Source organism: Micropterus salmoides, unplaced genomic scaffold, assembly GCF_014851395.1.
Source record: "Micropterus salmoides isolate LMB-PRFRI ecotype aquatic unplaced genomic scaffold, ASM1485139v1 Ms_hic_scaffold_17, whole genome shotgun sequence".
Taxonomy (NCBI): Eukaryota; Metazoa; Chordata; class Actinopteri; order Centrarchiformes; family Centrarchidae; genus Micropterus; species Micropterus salmoides.
In genome coordinates this window covers 13320082-13340093 of record NW_024040817.1, presented here as the reverse complement: position 1 = coordinate 13340093, position 20012 = coordinate 13320082, and the positions used below count along the sequence as shown (strand labels likewise).

At 39.4% G+C, this 20012-nt stretch overlaps 2 protein-coding genes across 2 annotated transcripts; both read right to left on the bottom strand.

Moving 5' to 3' along the window:
• Positions 1 to 6566: 6566 nt before the first annotated feature.
• LOC119906681 (sperm acrosome membrane-associated protein 4-like) lies at positions 6567 to 9930 on the bottom strand. Its single transcript, XM_038723979.1, has 3 exons — positions 9823 to 9930; positions 8241 to 8351; positions 6567 to 7201 (listed from the first exon to the last, which is right to left on the bottom strand). Exons 1-3 carry the CDS (start codon positions 9872 to 9874, stop codon positions 6966 to 6968), a joined length of 399 nt encoding a protein of 132 aa, XP_038579907.1. The 5' UTR covers positions 9875 to 9930; the 3' UTR covers positions 6567 to 6965.
• Positions 9931 to 14920: 4990 nt separating this feature from the next.
• On the bottom strand, positions 14921 to 18029 carry LOC119908081 (sperm acrosome membrane-associated protein 4-like). Its single transcript, XM_038725820.1, has 3 exons — positions 17884 to 18029; positions 16253 to 16360; positions 14921 to 15632 (listed from the first exon to the last, which is right to left on the bottom strand). The coding sequence occupies exons 1-3, from the start codon at positions 17933 to 17935 to the stop codon at positions 15397 to 15399; spliced, it is 396 nt and encodes a 131-aa protein (XP_038581748.1). The 5' UTR covers positions 17936 to 18029; the 3' UTR covers positions 14921 to 15396.
• Positions 18030 to 20012: the final 1983 nt, after the last annotated feature.

The following is a 20012-nucleotide window of genomic DNA, read 5'->3' as shown; positions in this document are numbered from 1 at the left end:
AGCAGTTCCTTAGGCAGGTTGAGCTTCCTGAGCTGGCGCAGGAAGTACATCCTCTGCTGGGCCTTCTTGATGATGGTGTCAGTGTTGGGCTCACACTTTAGATCCTGCGATATAGTGGAACACAGAAACATCTGAACACAGCAGACACAGCAGACACAGGGCTGTTGAGTTTGGTGATGGGGGACAGAGTGGGCGGGCTCCTTCTGAAGTCCACAATTATCTCCACTGTTTTGAGCGTGTTAGGCTCCAGGTTGTTCTGACTGCACCAGAGAGCCAGCTGATCACCTCCCGTCTGTAGGCGGACTCCTCACCGTCCCGGATGAGGCCGATGCCGTTGTTTCATCAGCGAATTTCAGGGGTTTGACAGATGGGTCTCCTGAGGTGCAATCGTTGGTGTAGAGGGAGAAGAGCAGGGAGGAGAGCACACACCCCTGGGGGGGCGCCAGTGCTAATAGTCCAGGTGCTGTATGTGATGTTCCCCAGCCACACCTGCTGACTCCTGTCAGTCAGGAAGTTTGTGATCCACTGACAGGTAGTGATAGTGAGCTGGGTGAGTTTGGTGCTGAGGATGTCCAGGATGATGGTGTTGAACGCCGAGCTGAAGTCCACAAATAGGATCCTTGCATATGTCCCTGGAGAATCAAGGTGTTGCAGGATGTAATGCAGTCCCAAGTTGACTGCATCATCCACTGACCTGTTGGCCCTGTAGGCAAACTGCAAGGGGTCCAGCAAGGGGCCTGTAATGTCCTTTGGGTGGGCCAACACCAGTCTTTCAAAGGACTTCATGACTACAGATGTCAGGGCAACATGCCTGTAGTCATTTGGTCCCGGTCCAGCTGCCGTTTTCACTCACTGAGAGCTGGAACCAGTTCACACAGAGTCTGCATGACAGGGTGGGGGCATAAACCATAGGAATAAACACACATTATAAAATATACGGAGGCAAATAGCACGACATTTTCTGTTTCATGGAAACTTTCTGCTTAAAGTAATCCTTGTGAATAATCCCCAATTTTACAAACTGTACCTGTAATCTGATTACGTATAAACTTACACAAACACAGAACCCAAAACCAAACCCATGAAAACAGACTAAAACAGGAATAACATAAACACAAAATCCTAACAGGACTGTTTCAAAGTATTAGTATTCTTTGAGTTTCTTACAAGTGATGTCTAACTTCATGTCTCTCTGTGCTCATATTCCACATTCACCTGAGATCTACTACAGCCTGTCTCACTCTGCATCAGTCAGCCTAATCTCCAGCCTGCTGCTGCTTGCTCTGCCTGCTGCTGCTAACCTTGGTCTACCATTACTTTGCTCACCACTGCTCACATCAAACATCCTTCCTAGTAGTAATAAACCATTTCTGAACTGTGATTAGCTTTGTAAGTTGTGCTTTTGGGTCCAGATTTCTCTGTGGTTACAGCATAAAATTAAAAAACATTTTACGTTGAGTATGTGGAAAGTCATCAAATGTTTGTGTGGTTGAAGGAAACAGATTCAACCAGACAGAAACTGTGTCTAGAGCTAAATGCATAATCAAACAACACCTTACTTGTCTAATTAATTTAGGTCATTTATTTTCTTGATATAAACATGGATATTTTGTACACAAATATTTGTAGACCTTCTAAAACTGTAATACTTACCCATAATATGCTTTACTTATGTGGCAGTGTTAATGTTTCAGATTCCAACACTTTTTGACATTAGCAGTGATGTATGGTTAAGTATCATTATAATTTTTTCTTGACCATTAAGTTCAGCTAACATTGTTTTGGGGAATTGGTTGTCCACCACACCCTGGGCTGTGGTGCAAGAAAAAATTGTTAAACCCTGCCCAAGTTGAAATCACAAGTAAACATATTGTCTCACTTGCCTGCCTCCAATTATTGTCACTCTGTCACTCCAATTCAACAGAGGTGAAAAGGATTTCAACTGTGGTGCTCAAAGCATTGACAAATAATTAAATTAACGGCATTGTGTCTTTCTAGAAACAACCTGGACAGTGTGGCTTCATCAGTTCAAGTCTTAAAAAATATATCAGGTGATATAGTCTAAGGATAAATTTGTGAAGAAAAAAACTGGATATACATACCTTGGTTTGGGCAAATCAAATAACCTGTTATAGTTGCCTTCTTTAATTAACTGTGATTTAGTTGAGTATTAAAACAATAGTAATAGTAAATAGAAAAACTATAATAAAACGAGTCACAAATCCTTAAATATGAAAAGTTTACAACAAAATAGAATAGTTTAAAAGAGAGTTTTTTATGCCTTTTTAGTGCCAGATTTCTTATTGAATTTGAGACTTTACAGGACCATGTATGGCTATTTATTTGTCTAAAAAATCTCTTTACTATATACAATAAAACTGCCAAAATGTTCGCTAGATTTGTTTGTCCCTACATTGTCATATCTTTTTTTCCAGCAATACATTTGTGATCATTCATTGATAACCCTGATTATTGTTTAATCTTACCCAACATTAAAGATGCAGCAACTGCAGTGAGTCCAAATAGGATCTTTGCCATCTTGATGTGTCGGTTTTGTTCTTGGTTTCGGCTCAGAGACAAAAAAATACTTCCACCCAGGTGACTGGATGCTGTGTGTAGTCAAAACTGATGAGCCTGTTTGGTGAGGACAGACTTAGTAGTGAGACAGGTCACGGGAGAGGACGAAATGTGGTTTACAGGCCTATTGTCTTCTCCTTCACCTTGGGGGAAGAGTTGCCGAAGGAAAGAATGTCAAAGATGATTGACGCATGGTGGAAGATCTGGTACCCATTCCATCGGTGCCCCGATCTCGCAGTCCAGGCAGAGTCCAGGCTAACTGAGCTTTCTAGATAATCTTGAGAAGCTGCAGAGCTGCAGTAACATACACTGTACATTTCCTGCTAAACTGAGGCTTATGGTTGACCCTTTTCTCTCTGCTCGCCTGCCATTCACCATTCTTGTACAGAGGCTACTATTAAAAAACAATATAATATTCATTGTGTGGTTCATCAGTGGTGATAAATGATCCGAACGTCACGCGAGGTGGCTGGGGCTGGGGCTGCATCTCTTCAGCAAGTGTTCCTCTTCTTCCACTGCACACATACACACACACACACACACACACACACACACACACACACACACACACACACACACACACACACATACAGATGTGCGCACTCACCCCCTACCTTGAGGGTTAGGGTTTTTCTATTTACATATTTATTTACAGCATGATATGTTGAAATGTATATTATAGTAGGCTGTATATTAACTTATTGGAAGAAAACTGGTAGTTCTATGTAAAATCAGATGTTGAGCACCCCCATATCACCAAACTAGCATGATCCTCGTTTTGCTGCAAAGCTTCAACTTTACAAGATAAGCATCCACATCTGTCCACTAGAGAGGTTCTATCCACCTGGAGGAATAACTAATATAAATTTGCTTACGTACAATATTATGACAACAAATAAAAAGTTAAAATATAATGTTTAATATTCATAGGTTACACTTATGTCTGCCAACAGATTGTTTATAGTAGGCCTAATTGTAACATTTCAACAGCTTATTGATATTCAACAATTCAACAAATTCACAAATAGAACCATTTTCTGTCTTGTTAAGATTTGATTAGGGCCAATATTAGTGTAGTCATTCTAATTTCAGATAATAGTATCATACATAGCTCACCACTATTATAATATTAATTCCAGCTACAGCACTTAAGTCTTGCAGGCCTTTATGTAGTTTTGAAATGGTTCTGAGACCTTGGTCTGCGCTGTATGCTGAAATAAAAACTTTCAGTACTGCAAACCCAGAACTTGATCTGTCCAGATCTTCTCAACATAGTGTCTCAACTGTAAAAATCTAAAGAAGTCATTTCTGGCCAAGCCATATTGGTCTATCAGACCTTGGAAGCATCTAAGTGAGGATTTCTCAAAGAAATCCAAATAAAAAATCAGGCCTCATTCCTGTCATGTTTTGAAGTTTGCTCGTCTTGCCTGTTAGGGGTAAAACCTGGATCATAAACCACACAGCTGATCACTGGGTAGGGTTCTTTGGACGCAAAGGACTCAGCCACTTAGAACCAGATTTTGAGTGAAAAATGTAACCATGGATTGGGTTAGTCCCCCAGGTGGTGTTTCAGGTCACTGTCATCAATAATAGCCTGAAGTGGGACCTTAACTGAATCCTGGCATTCAATTGACTTACATATTGCTGAGTAATCAGGGTTGCAGATGCAGATATTTACCAAGGGTTTAATCTGGGCTGCTTGATAATATGTTTTTAGGATGGGGAGCACCAGACCCCCTTCGTCCCCAGGAAGCTGGAGGTTTGTATCTAACTCTTTTCCTGCCATAGGAATTTTAAATGCACCCGTTCCATTCTAAAAAGTTCTTATCTGTGATATCCACTGGTAGTTATTGGAACAAAAAAAGCCCACCAGGATGTCATCCTCAAACATGTCCAATAAGACTCCATGTATTTTACCATTTTTTGTTTTTTACAAGTGACTCAGAGGCTCAATGAAAAGTGCAAACAATAGGGTTTATTATTGTGAGTTTTGATTGTCTATATGAAAGTGTTATGAAATTTAAATATATGCAGAATTGAATGACCAGTTTACTGAGTCAAAAGCTTTTTCTGCATCCAAACCTTTTATGACTGCTTCAATTTGTTCCTAGTTTATGTGATGGGTCACACAAGCATTGTCCTGAGTTTGGCACTGTTTTATGAATCTTGTTTGATATGTTTAATTTAAGGTAGAATTAGTTCCAACCTTCTAGCTAATACTGAGTCAAAACATTTATAGTCCAGGTTCAAGAGGCTCACAGGTCTATTTTCTTAGCACTCTAGCAAATCTACTTAGGGATGACTGTTATAACAACTTCCCGCAAGGATGGGGGCATTTCCTCTTTTTTTAAGCACCCAATTAAATGTCCTCAGCAGTAGCCATATATACCATATATGGTCATATAACAATCCAGCCCAGGGCTTTTATTGGTTTTAAGCCTCGAAACAGCCCTGTTCAATTTATTGCTTGTAATTATTGCTTTCTAAGCATCATTCTGAGTATTGGACAGTGTTGGGAGGTCCAATTCTGCAAGCAGGTAGCCTACTCTGCTTCAGGGGTGTAAGTGTCGATGGTGCAACCGGTGCAATGCACTGGGGCCCAAGTGATTACAAGGGCCCACGAAGGACAGTGACACTTGTCGCATGGAATGTGATCAGATGCCCTCATCCATTCATTTATACTGTGTTGGCATTATGACTAACTGTGCTTTCCTTGTTTGCTATTTGCTCTGTGGTTATTGACATACTGTGTCAGCTACAATGTATTGATTTGTTACTATAGGCTGGTTAAAGCTATTTTGGTTGTTTGATAGTGAGAGACAGCAGGTTTAAGTCGTGGGCAGGCTGTAAGATTTGTGTTTGGCACTTGTGCTGCTGATCAAAGGCTGCAGATTTGCGGTTGCATGGAGTCGTTGTGTATCTGTACCTATGGTCTGTACACCCATGTCTACACAAACGTGCTTTGTTTGGCGACAGGCACAAGAAAAATATTTGCACCGGGGCCAGTCACAATTATGTTGCGCTGCTGCTCTGCCTCGTCATCGTTATTTAATTCTGGTTGAAGGGATATATTTTTGTAATATGTTTCAAAACTCTTGCTGATGTCCTCCAAGTCATACTTTATTTCACTGTCTTTGGGGTCTCTTATCTTATAAATAGATCATTCTTTTTGTCTATAATCTAATAGCTTTGTCAACTTCACCCCACCCTGTAGTATTTTTGTTTCATGAACAGCATATTTTTAAGTATATTCCGTGATTTGAAATGTTTATTGGCGTTATCATGCGCTACATTTCTCTGGCCAGGTTTGGGTCCGATGTTGTTGTTTGCTGCCTTTTTGATCCTTTTTAACTCTGCTTCTAGAGTTATGAACTGATGGTTTTTTGGTCAACACAGCTGTTTTAGCAAAACTTTTGGTACACTGTCCGGGGTTCTTTACTATGGATGGATTTCTTATGCTGACTCCTAGGCATTTTATGCACCCATACTATAAATTTGTCTGACACTAAACTGATTAAAGTCAAGTTTCAGGGGCTTTATTTGTTAGTTGAGGAGAGGTGCAAAGTCCCTTCGACTGGAAGTCCTGCCATCTTCTTTTCTAATGAACTTTGTATGGCAACATCCCAGTCTTCCATTGACTCATTGTGGGTTTAGGGGTTTAACTGGAGGCTCAAGCCATACCTCCTCACAACACACCCCCTGGTCTACAGGCCACAGCCAAGCCCTTAGCCAATAATATATGCCCCAAGTGCAGGATGGTCTGTCATCAAAAGTATTTTTATTGTTTTACAGAAAATGATAAACTCTAAAATACAGCTAACAGTACCTACAAAATAACATTTTGTCATTGTTGCGCCAGATCCTGGCAAATGTGTAGCTGATGTAGAGCACAATGTGTTTAGCTAATGGATGTATGGATGCATGATGTTAAAAGAAGAGCAAGTAGCAGAGAAAACAAGTGTTTTTCAATGTTTTCCTTTATTTTCACAACCATTTTTGTCCATTAAGACACAAAGTAGTTAAAAGGATAAATACAATATGATTTTTAAAAATACAAAAAAACAATGAAGATTTATGAACTGAATGTTTCCCTTGAACATCCCATTGCTCAACTACCATAATGTGAACACCTTAGTTTTGGCTTTTATATAACTTGATATTATGGAAATGAACCCTCATATGACAAGACCTTAGTTATGAAAAACAAAGAGTGTCACAGAATATGAGCATATAAATAATGATACTAATAAAATCATTAGATCAAATAATTAATTTTGATAGTGTGTTTGGTCTTCTAAAATGCCCCAATAGGTATAATGAATCATATGAACGGGTTTCAGGAGCAGCTGGAAGCAGCGAGCTGCTTATGGTGATTTAGCATTAGCATGTTACAGTATGCTTCCCCACATGGAGGCCAGGACGGCTACACCAATGGCAGCGGTCAGGGTCATCTTGGTGGATGGTGCTCCACTGGCCTGAACAGGGTTGCACTGGTCTGTTGAGCAGCAGGTGGTTTGTGTCGTGTAGGAGACACCCAGCAGGCTGCTGGTGGTATTCGTGTTACAGCCAATGGATTCAATGCAGCCCTGGGTGTTGAAGCCCACAGAGGTCAATCCTGTGAAAGCTGAGGAGAAATTATTGTTTTATAAAGTGGAAAGTAACTTGGTAAATTTGATCAAATAATTTTTTAATAAATTTGATTGTTTCTATTTTACTCCACTATATGGAAATATTGCACTTTTTACTACACCACATTAACCGAAGCTGCTATAGTTACTAATATGTTTATAGTATTTTAAAAACACTTTTCTTATTTTACAGATTGAGATGTTACATTCAACACAAGATTGGCTCATGAACTTATTTCCTTCGCTTCATTACTTCTTTTCATTCCCTCTTTTCCTCCATTGATCTGAAAACATCAGGGCTGTCCCTGAATAGTCGAAGATTCAATTCTTCGATGGGTGGAACCTGATTTGACTGTCAATCTCAGTTGAAGCTTTGCAGCAAAACGAGGATCATGCTAGTTTGGTGATATGGGGGTGCTCAACATCTGATTTTACATAGAACTACCAGTTTTCCAATAAGTTAATATACAGCCTACTATAATATACATTTCAACATATCATGCTGTAAATAAATATGTAAATAGAAAAACCCTAACCCTCAAGGTAGGGGGTGAGTGCGCACATCTGTGTGTGTGTGTGTGTGTGTGCAGTGGAAGAAGAGATGCAGCCCCAGCCCCAGCCACCTCGCGTGACATTCGGATCATTTATCACCACTGAATGAATATTATATTGTTTTTTAATAGTAGCCTCTGTACAAGAATGGTGAATGGCAGGCGAGCAGAGAGAAAAGGGTCAACCATAAGCCTCAGTTTAGCAGGAAATGTACAGTGTATGTTACTGCAGCTCTGCAGCTTCTCAAGATTAAAGTGGAGCTACTGTGTGTAACTCCACTTTCCACTATTAGGATTAGTTACTTACAGGTTTTTATACACTATCCACAAAACATTGAGGAATTATATAAAGACAAGACATGATTATCTTGTCTGGTTTGTATGTGTCACAGTTTTTGGGAGTGATTTCAATTGATGCATGCATGGGCTGTTGTGTAATGTTTCAAGGTAAACGGTGTAAGCTTTTGGGCAATTAAGGACTTACTTGCTTTTCCAGTAAAGCAGAGGCTGGTGTTGCTTGTGCAGGTCACCTGAGAAGCGCTAAGGCAGTAGCCCAAAATACCGTTGCTGCATTTGTTGCAGGTCAGGGACTCCACTGAAACACAAATAAAGCACAAAAGTTAAAATGTTAACATCCACCAGTACTTCCATCTTGTTCCCTGTGTCTTCTGCTTTTTGTTCTCTGTCTCCTAATGTTCCTGTCAGTCTTCTGTCTGTTTCCCTGTGTTTGTGAGGGAGTGTCTGTCTGGACGTGGCAATGCTCTCCAGCTCCTTCCGCTGATCGATTCCTGCTAACCCAGCAGTATCTATCCTGGCTCTTCACTTCAGTATTGGCCAGATCATCAATTTGCCAATGTGGTACAAGTGCTATGGCCCTCTTTCTTTCTTTGAGTTTCTTACAAGTGATCTCGTGCCTAACTTCTAATGTCTCTCTGTGCTCATATTCCACATTCACCTGAGATCTACTACAGCCTGTCTCACTCTGCATCAGTCAGCCTAATCTCCAGCCTGCTGCTGCTTGCTCTGCCTGCTGCTGCTTGCTCTGCCTGCTGCTGCTAACCTTGGTCTACCATTACTTTGCTCACCACTGCTCACATCAAACATCCTTCCTAGTAGTAATAAACCATTTCTGAACTGTGATTAGCTTTGTAAGTTGTGCTTTTGGGTCCAGATTTCTCTGTGGTTACAGCAAAAATAAAAAATAAACATTTTATATTGAGTATGTAGGAAGTCATCAAGTGTTCGTGTGGTTGAAGGGAACAGATTCAATCGGGAAGAAACTGTCTACAGCTAAAATTAACAATCAAACAACATCTTACTTGTTTAATTAATTTAGGTCATTCATTTTCTTGATATTTTGACATCAACATGAATATTTTGGAAATAAATATATATATATGTTGAAATCAAACACTTGGACAGTAGCAGCGATGTATCAGTAAGTCTTTTTCCAGAACTTTAAGTTCAGTGAACATAGTTTGGGGAATTTGTGATACAAAAGTTGTTAAACCCCACCCAAGTTAAAATAAACAGTGAAGCTCTAACGTTCAATGATACTGTATGATTTGAAGGAAAATATGTGAGGGCTGTGATTTTATTTAAAAATCACACAAAGTAAACATTGTCTCATTACCCTGCCATTTATTTTATTGTCACCCCAATTCAGTGGAGGTGAATAGAGTTTTAATTGTGGTGGTCAAAGAATTGATAAATTATTAAATTAACGGTAATGTGTCTTTCTACAACAACCTGGACACTGTGGATAATCCAGAGACCTCTATTTTTTTATCAAACTACTTTCTCCCGAAGAAATAGTCTGTCTAAAAGCTGTTGACCGTGAACTTTTACATTTATGTTTTATGACTGATGAGGTTTTCCTCTGTATTCATTCATTTGATTTTTTTCTTTTTAATTATTCATCTCTGTTGTATTGGGATGCTGGTAGACTTTTCATGGTCAACATGTTTGCCAGAATTCTTTGTCCCTACTTTGTCTCTTATATATATTTTTTCCAGTAATACATTTGTGATCAATCATTGATAAACGCGATTATTATTGAATCTTACCCAGCATTAAAGATGCAAGAACTGCAATGACTCCAAATAGGATCTTTGCCATCTCTGTGTGTCGGTTTGGTTCTTAGCTTTGGCTCAAAGACAAAAAAAAAAACCTTCCATCCAGGTGATCGGATGCTGTGTTTAGTAAAGTGATGAGCCTGTTTAGTGAGGACAGACTTATATAGTTAGACAGGTGATGGGAGGGAAGAGAAGGATTTTGTCATGCCCGTTGTCTTCATCTTAAACTTGGAGTCACTGAAGGAAGAAATGTCAAGGATGACTAATGCATGGTGGAAGGTTTTAATTAAATGTCATGAGCTGTCAAAACTCTTTGTGCCTTTCATTCAAGTTAAAGAACGATTAATTAATCTCAGATTGAATCATAAGCTTAAGGTTCCTGTAACAGGGTAGACCTGTATCGGCCTGATTTTGAGTGCAGTGATAGTGGGATGGGTGAGCACCTACAGTGTGTGTGTGTGTTTGGTAGGTGTGGTTTTCACATGGGTTGATTGCATGGGGATAGGCTGAAGGTGTGCTTGGATGAGACCTCCAATCTGCAGTCATTTAATTGGCCACACACTATGCTCAGTGAGTTTCTGTTTGTCTCCTGTGTACGGGTACAGATTTGTTGCATGTGGTAATGTTGAATGTCTTTTTCCCTGGGCATATGTTATGTGGGTTGGTGGCAGTGTCTGTCGTGTGGAATTGGGGTGGGTAGCTTTGTAAACTGCTAATGTGTAAATAGAGTTTCTGCTTGTCTCCTGTAAACAGTGTGCGGGTGTGCTGAGGCTGCTGCTGGGATCAAAGATAGTGTGGTACACGGCTGGGTCGAAGTCTGGAGAGTTGCATGGTGCAAAGCAACAGCCACTTAGTGGAGTTACTTGAGGCTCCAGGCAGTGAGGAGGCCACAACCAACCAGCCTGTGACCAGCAGCAGACCATACCTTGGCGTGTTGTTTGGCTTCCCCCACATGCAGGGAACGGAAGTTGAGCACACCCAGATGCAAATGGCCTAATTCCATTCCATATATTTTGCACGGCTTGTTGTTGTTGTTGCCCACTTATTTTTCACCACTGGTTGGTCAATTCAGAACCAAAGGGAGCTGTTACATTCCCATGAAATGGAAGGCAGAGTGCTATTTGTGTTGACAGTAGCAAATAGCGCTGAATGTGCAGTTATGTAATTATTTGCCGAAGACAGCAGAACAGCAAAAACTCCCTTTTCTTTCAGCAAGGGCTTCATGAGTAATTTAATTTTCAGGCTGATCCAATCAGTGGCAGAGTAGGGCGGGTCATGCCTTTGCCATAGCAGGATTTGCAAATTTGCGCTCGGACCAGAATGGAAGCTCCCTGAGCGAACATGGCGGCCAGACCAAATACAACAGTCAAATGGAGGCCAGTTTGACAACAGGAAATACTGTATCAAGGCAGTTTTCCTGTTGGATTTGGCTGTTCTTGGCATACTTGACACACACACACACACATGCGCATTGACCCCCCCTTCCTTAAGGGTTATGGTTAAAATTCTAGATTTATTGATGCACTTTAAAAATATTAAAAGCTTTTTTCTTTTTAAATCTTTATTTACAGCATTACATGTAAATTATATAATAGGCCAATAATCTGTTTTTGTTCTGTTGTCTTGTCCTGTATCTTGTCTCCCTTATCCAATCTGTGTTCTTGATTCTAAGATTTGGGTTTTGCATCTACATTTTAGTTCTGTTCTGTTGAGTTTAGTTCACTGTGAGTTTACTTATTGATCTGTTATTTAGTCTGGGTTATTATTCATCTAGTTATCTGTCAGCTAGTGTATAATGGTGGTCTGGTATTTTCCTTATTTCCGTTCTGTTCGTTGTCTTGTGTTGTCTTGTTTCCTGGTTAGTTTTGTCTCTCTTCCCTACCCCGGTCTGTGTAACAGTTGGTCCATGTTTTCTGTTGGAGTTTTGTTCCTTGTCTTGTGTTCTCTGTTTAGCTTTATTTATTTCATTGTTCATTCGCTGGTTCTGTTTAGCTCACCTTTCCATCTGTCATGTATCTTAGGTTTAGTTCTGTGTCTTAGTTTGTCTGTGTTAAGTGTCAAGTAACCTAGGTTAGGTCTGTTCCCCCCCAGTTATCACTCTGCTTGCCTCTCTGTTCTTCCCTGCTGTCTTTCTGCCTGCCTTGTTAGCCCTGATCCCAGTCACCTGTGTTGCTCCAGCCCTGCTCATTAGTCCCTGTGTATATATGTTTGGTGTTTCTGATCATTCCCTGTCTGGTCATTGTAGCGTCCATACGCACTGTCTAGTGTTGTTGGATGTTGTGTGTTCTGGAAGTTGCTGCATTACCTGTTCTGGTTTTTGGATGTACCAGTTTCCTGTACCTTTTTTTTTGAGTTTTTGTTCAATCCTGTTTGTCTTGCCTTGGATTAAAAACCCTGGAACCTATCTCCCCTCCTGGTGTCTTGCATTTGGGCTCACACTCCTGCCTTGCACACCCAGCGATTGTGACAGTCACATAAAACGTTCAGTCATTTTTCTTGGCAGCCTTGTTAATTGAGTGAAGTGTTGAGAATGTGAATTGTTATGAGGTTGTCAAGCTCAGACACAGGAAGCAGGGAGTTGGATCCAGAATGCAGACACTAAGGCAACACTTCCTCTGGAAGCCAGACAGGTGAGCTGTTGGAGCTGCTGAAGGAAGTGATGGCTGCAGCAGCTTAGCAGGATCAGAGGGCTGTAGCAGATCAGGAGCATGAGGGTAGCTGTACCTCGGCAACTAATCATCAGCTTAGAAAAGGCAGGGATTCCCTGTAGCTCAGCAGAGTCAGCAACCAATTCAACCACCAACCCATCAGCAAGAAGTTGTTGCAGTACGGTGACTGAAGACTGTCAGTTCAGCAAGGATGGGGGGGAATCTGCAGTTCTGTGACAAGGGCAGGAGATCTCTGCAGCTTAGCAGAGTAAGGGGGGTTTGAGTTTGTAAATGGTGGGTTTTAAGTATTGCGTCTAAGGAATTGTGGGACAATTCTTTCTTTTTGTAAAGGAAGGTCAGGTGTGCCCTAAGCGAAAAGATTTGTAAGGAAGCATTGAAGCACTTTCCTTTTCATTTAGAGAATTCAACCTGCTCTTATCATGGCTTCCACAGAGATACTTCCAGTTCGCTTCACTCAGTTAGGAACTTCCTAAGCAATATAAATGAGGCCTCTGTTCCAACCTCTATACTGTATCCATCAATGTATGTGATACTGCATCCGTTCTCAAAAACACAATCGATTTTTAAGTAATAGTTTTGATGCACAAATTTGTAGCAGAGTTTCAGCCATTTGACTACTCCACTCTAATGTAAACTGAGACAGGAACAAGTAAGTACTAGGGCTTACCCCTAATTAACACGACAATTATTTTATCTCACGTTAAGGCAACTTTTATTATTATTTTGAATGTCAGTTGCTCACTGGCTCTGAAAACACATACAGTCAAACCATGGGTCACAGGAGGGGTGGGATGTTGATCAGCCTGCAAATCACCCACCCAAACAAGCATTAGAGGGAAGCTTCGGCAGGCTATGCTGTATGCAGCGTGCGGGAGAAGTAGATAAACAAAAGCAAGACAAGCGAATAAATGCCATAGCAAAGTGGATAGCTACACAGTGCATGCTGATTAGTATTGGGGAAAATGTCAGTCTTAAGAATGTCCTTAAAATCACAACGTAGTCGCTTGCTCCGCAGGGTTGCTCTTTGCTCCAGTGAACAGAAAGGGATACGGCTCTCCACCAGTAAACAGCAGTTTGGCTACTGCTATCCATACTATCCAAATAGTAACCAAAAAAAACAAGAAAATAGATTTATATATGTTAACCTGTTGCCTATTATGATCGTGACTCTGAACTCTTAACTTGTTTTAACAAGCTAGAAGCTGGCAGTGGCAAATAGCTTTGGTTTTATATTTGCTTACATTAATGTTTAAGTTAAGATTTACAAGAAATATTTTATTGCTTCTGTGTAAAGGGAATACTGCTGGTAAAAAGCACCTTATTTGTTTAAAGTGTTTGCAAACCCCATGTTATTGCACTTTTGTGTATACAGCAGAACATTTAAATTAAAAGTGCGCAATACATTACATTAGAATTCATTATTCAATTTTGCTCGTATCTTACCACTCATGAAGTATCCTACAGGTTTTCCATTCTTTCCAAAGTCCATTGTTTTTATAGAGACTGGTTGGGGGTTTTAACTGTTCACTTAAACTATGCACCCATGTTGTACCTTTTATGGGAATAGATGACTATCTCTACCACAAAACGAAACTTTCCAAGTTACTGTAGCTGTGACATTGGTTTTCATGGGAATGCAGCCATCGAGGTTTTCATCATACAGAAGTGGCCGTGGCTTAATTTAGAATTGGTTGGAAAAACAACAGATGTCTCTCGCCCAATGTCGCCCAAAAAATCTCGTTTCTCAACCACCATGGTGTAGACACCTTAGTTCTGGCTTTTATACCTTGATATTATAGAAATGAACCTTGACAAGACCTTAGTTATGAAAAACAGAGTATCACAGAACATGAGCATATAAATAATCATACTTATAAACTCCAAAGGTCCAAATAGTTTATTTTTAATAATTAATTTTTGTAAAGCCCTGATTGGTGTAATGAATCATATGAATGGGTTTCAGGAGCAGCTGGAAGCAGCTTGCTGCTTATGGTAGTTTAGCATTAGCATCTTACAGTATGCTTCCCACCAATGGCACTTGTCTGTTGAGCAGCAGGTGGTTTTGGGTCGTGTAGGAGACACCCCGCAGGAGTATGCCACATCATGTAGCACTTTATTTCTTGATGTTGCTGTTGCTAGATGAACAATTAAATATTTGCAATACCATATGTTTTATTCAATAATTAATTAAATATAATTTCTTAATATATCTATCGTAAGAAACCTTATTTCTTGACTGGCCACTCTTTCCTGTCCCAGAGGATGACATCTTTTTTCCTGGAGTGTCCAAAAATCTGATTTGGGTTTACAGACTGAATGTACCGTAACATTTGTCAGGCACAAAGTGTTGCAAGCAACCATGCCACAGACAGACCAAGAGATCCACTGCAAGCTAGAGGAGAAAACACAAGATTGCCTGATTGCTGTTCTGTTCTCCAATTCACTCTCATTGAGTTTTTTCTTTTCTCATAAGAGTAGTTGATGCTTCTTTATTTTCACATCAATGTTTGTTTAGTAAGACAGAAAGTAGTTAGAAGGATAAATACAATATAAAACAAAGCAAAGCAAGGTAGATTTACGAACTCAATGTTTTCCTGAAACATCACATTGCTCAACTACCATGTTGTGGACACCTTAGTTTTGGCTTTAATATAAATTGTCATTATAGAAATGAACCCTGACATGACAAGACCTTAGTTATGAAAAACAAAGAGTGTCACAGAACATGAGCATTATAAAAATCATATATATATAAACTCATAGGATCAAATAGTTTTAACAATTTTGATAGAGTGTTTGGTCTTGTAAAGCCCTGATTGGTATAATGAATCATATGAATGGGCTTCAGGAGCAGCTGGAAGCAGCGAGCTGCTTATGGTGATTTAGCATTAGCATGTTACAGTATGCTTCCCCACATGGAAGCCAGGACGGCTACACCAATGGCAGCGGTCAGGGTCATCTTGGTGGATGGGGCGCCACTGGTCTGAACAGGGTTGCACTTGTCTGTTGAGCAGCAGGTGGTTTGGGTCGTGTAGGAGACACCCAGCAGGCTGCCGTTGTTGGTCACATTACAGCTGGTGGATTCAATGCAGCCCTGGGTGTTGAAGCCCACAGAGGTCAATCCTGTGAAAGCTGAGGAGAAATTATTGTGTTAGAAAGTGGAAAGTAACTTTGTATATTTAAGCAAATAATTTGAGTGTATCCTTCTTTTTTTTACTGCATTACTTTTTACTCCACTATACGAAAATATAGCACTTTTTACTGCACCACATTAACCAAAGCTACTATAGTTATTTATATGTTATAGTTTTTATATACACTTTCCTTAATATGCAGATTCAGATGTTACATTCAACATGAGATAAGCTCATAAAATCACTCATTACTTATTAACACATTATTTCCTTCGTTTCATTACTTCTTTTGTTCCCTATTTTTATTCATTGATCTGAAAAGATTAAACACCCCAAAACTGGAAATACACCTGACAGTGAAATGTTTTAGTTTTTTTTTTTGCTACTACTTTTTATAGCTACTTTTAAACTAGCATGCAGGACTAATTTCCCAGTGTGGCACAGCTAGTATTATTTAAGAGCTTATATACAGGATTTTATACATTATATACACAAAACATTAAGGAATTACTACAACGAATCATATAAAGACAGGACAGCGATTTTAAATGCCTGTGCTGTGGTGTAATATTTGAAGAGACAGGGTGTAAGCATTTGGGCAATGAGGAGGTGACTTACTTGCTTTTCCAGTAAAGCAGACGTTGGTGTTGTTGCAGGTCACTGTAGAAGTGCTTAAGCAGAAGCCCAACAGACCATAATTGCATTGGTTGCAGGTTAGGGACTCCGCTGAAAAAGACAGGTAAAAATGCAAAAGTTAAAATCTAAAAACACCATATGTTGAATATATAAAAAGTCATCAAATGTTTGTGTGGTTGAAGGGAACAGAAAAGTTGCTCATAACAGGTTGAGTCAGTCAAGCTAATGCAACCTTAAACTGTATGTGGAGCTGAAATGAATATGACCTTACTTGCTTTAATGGATTTAGGTCATTCATATTCTTGATCTCAACATTTATTACACAAATACTTGAAGACCTTTCTAAAACCTTAATTCTTACCGATAATTTTCTTTACTTTTATGTCAGTGATTGTTTTTTAAGAGTTGGTGTTAATGTTGTTTTGAATCCAATCCATTTTATTTGTAAAGCACATTTTAAAAAACAAAGGTGTACGAAATGCTGCATAAGGGATAAAACATACTGTAAAACTGTTTAGTCTTTTTTCTTGACTATTGAGTTTAGCTGACATTGGTTTGGGGAATTGCTTCTCCACCACACCTTGGGCTGTGGTACAAGAATTTGTTGTTAAACCCCGCCCAACTTCAATAAACAATGAAACACCAATTTTCAACTATGCTGTATGATTTAAAGGAAAATATGTGCAAGGTGTGATAATATGCTAATCAGTGGTGCACTTTAACTAAATGGGTACTTAAAGTAGTTTTTGAGTGAGGGTTGAAAAATAGTCAAAGGGATGTGATTTTTTTTCACACAAAGTAAACATATTTTCTCATTTGCCTGCTTTAAGATGGTTTGCTTTCACCCCAATTGAATGGAGGTGAATAGAATTTTAGGTGTGTTGTTGAAAGCATTGATAAATAAGCATTGTGTCTTTCTAGAAACAACCTGGACACTGGATCCCCAGACCTCCATTTTTCAACAACTTTCTTCTTAAGAAATAGACCCTTAGAATATTTTTGACAGTGATTTTTTTTACGTTATGACTGATAACGTATCTGTATTTTTTCATTCATTTTAAGTTCAAACAAAATTTGATTCACCTCCGTTGTGTTAGGATGGCGGCTCAGTGGTCAATATCTCAAAATCTAGGTAGAGTCAAGTAGTCAAGTAAGAAAATGTATTTGTTTATAATTTCGGTGAACTGACTCCTTTAATAAAAAGTCTTTCTCATAGAACCCGAAATGTCTTTAGCTACATGAAACACTTCATAAGTTCATTATGTCTTAAAAAAGACATCAGGTGACATAGTCTCAGGATACACTTGTTAAAGAAGAGCATGGATAAAATTGATTGAACTCCTTTTTGCCAAAATACTTTAACACTACTTTCACCAAAACGAAAACTGTATATGCCTTGGTTTGAAAATAAATGACCTGTGATACTTCTTTAATGAACTATGATTCAGTTGAGTGATAAAACAAAAGTAATAATAGTATAATCAAATGAATAACAATTCCTGAAATCTAAAATGTGCACAAAATAAAGTTTCTTTACAATACTATATATAACTTTCTTCTTGTAATACATTTGTGACCATTAATTAATAAACCCGATTATTGTTTAATCTTACCCAGCATTAAAGATGCAACAACTGCAATGACTCCAAATAGGATCTTTGCCATCTCGGTGTGTCGGTTTGGTTCTTGGTTTTCAGCGCAAAGACTAAATAGACTTCCTCCCAGGTGACTGGATGCTGTGTGTAGTAAAAACTGATGAGTCTGTTTGGACTTATATAGTGAGACATGTGATGGGAGGGGACAAGAAGGTTTTTTTTAGGCCTACTGTCTTCATCTTTACCTCAGGGAAGGAATGTCAATAATGGCTAATTGAGATCGGGGCGGACTGGAATGATAATTCGGACAGGGAATCTTTTGTCAGTCCAGGCTAGGGTTGGGTATCGTTTAAAATTATACGATACCAGTACCAAAACCAGTACCCTTAAAGTGATACCGATATCAATAGAGTACTTCATTTGATACCTTGCATAAAATGCCACCTGTTGACGGCATAGTAGTTGATTGGTAGCCTATTATTATTTTTATTGTTATGGATAAGCAAGGTTTTCTTATTTTTTCTTGTTTCAAATAATTGTTACATAAAATGTATTGGGAAATTATCAGATCGTTTCCTCATCCTAATTAGGTCATCCTCACTGGTAGCCCATAAGGGGAAATACTACAGCTTGCTGTTTTTTTATATGTGAATGAGAGAGGAGTGAAATACTTCAGTGACCAAATAAGTTGTGGAAAACGAATTTATGGTATTTCTTGATACCTGTGTTGAAAGACAACAAGTTAACTTTTGATCAGTAAACTGAATTGAAAGATCCTTTTCCTTTATTGGTGAGTCACAAACCTCCTCCAAAAATGACAGTCACAAGCATTAAACAAGAAAGGAGTCTGTTTAAACAAGTCACTTAACTACACTAAAGACACAAACAGAGGAAAAGAGAGGCTGCACGTCCAGCCGATCAAACCAACTACATCTGAAGCAGCCGCAGCTGCAGCCGGTGTAAAATCAGCTGATCGCTGCTGTGCCACAAAAGCATTTTATTGACGTGATGGAACGCAGTGATCAATCAGTGACAACTGATGTGAATAGCAAATAAAAATGTACAGAGAAGTGTTAAATGATACCAGAAGATGAAACCAAAGGAAAACCAAGCTTGTGGTGATAAACTTGCAACTGTGACGAACATGACTGAGACCGCACCGAAGGTGAACAGCTGTTAAAATCAGGCATGGACTCTTTCTTTCTTTGTATTTTTTTTGTGTTTGGCTGCAAGCAAAACCATAGAAATGGTAATTTTTTGCCACGATCTAGTTACAAAAAGTAGGCCTACTGGTTTGACTGGAGATGTTTCGATTCCACTCGATGCTGGGCTGTTTTAAGCGTCACCCATCCCTAGTTCAGACCAATCTCCACATTTACTCCAGTCACAGCAGACCACATATCATGTAAGCACTTGGTTGATATTTTATTTTTAGTTAAAAACAAACATATACAAATAGTAAGAAACAGCCTAGAACAAAAACATCAGATTTCCTCCTGTTCTGAATGTTCTGTTTTGAACTGCTTTTTCTATTAACGGCTCCAAGCGGACTACCAGCTCTGACGCAGAGTAGCATATAGCATTAGCTCCTTAGCCTGAACTAACTCGGTCACGTCGAGCCAGGTGGCGTGGTTTCAGCAACCAGTGACCTCAGCTCCACTCCCACCTCTTTGCCCATTTTGGTTATCCGGCAGTGATGTACGGTGACGCACTGCCAAGATGATGACAGCCAGCTTGGCCGAAAAAGAGCAACAACAATTTAACCACGTAGCCTATGTAATTTCACTGTAGTAGAAGCACAAAAAGCAAGCACTAATCACCAAATCAACAAAATCTAAAGAGTCAGCAAAATCAGGCAGGTAAAACACAATAGAACAAAATCAGGTCTTAACTGTGAATAAGGTAGTACAAGCACAAAAAGGACATTATTAAAACAAGTCATCAACATGGGGCAGGCTACTTGCTTCCCTGCTGAAATGCTTCTGAGACTCTCTCAGTGGAAGTTGACACCAGGCAGAAGATGAATCAAAAATGCGGTACAGGCGCTGCCTGTGTGAGTCTGGCAAATAAGTTTGCCTATTGTTTATGATTTATATATTTTCTAAATGTATCTACTGAGAGTATTGTGTTTTTTGTTGGTAATTGTT

Bases quoted from the DNA above. Each gene is read 5' to 3' on its own strand.
- LOC119906681 (XM_038723979.1), bottom strand. From the start codon at position 9,874: ATGGCAAAGATCCTATTTGGAGTCATTGCAGTTCTTGCATCTTTAATG. The intron at 8,352-9,822 runs GTAAGATTCAAT...TTTGTGTTTCAG, and splicing joins TCTTGCATCTTTAATGCTGG to TGGAGTCCCTGACCTGCAAC. The intron at 7,202-8,240 runs GTAAGTCCTTAA...ATTTCTCCTCAG, and splicing joins CTGCTTTACTGGAAAAGCAA to CTTTCACAGGATTGACCTCT.
- LOC119908081 (XM_038725820.1), bottom strand. From the start codon at position 17,935: ATGGCAAAGATCCTATTTGGAGTCATTGCAGTTGTTGCATCTTTAATG. The intron at 16,361-17,883 runs GTAAGATTAAAC...TGTCTTTTTCAG, and splicing joins TGTTGCATCTTTAATGCTGG to CGGAGTCCCTAACCTGCAAC. The intron at 15,633-16,252 runs GTAAGTCACCTC...ATTTCTCCTCAG, and splicing joins CTGCTTTACTGGAAAAGCAA to CTTTCACAGGATTGACCTCT.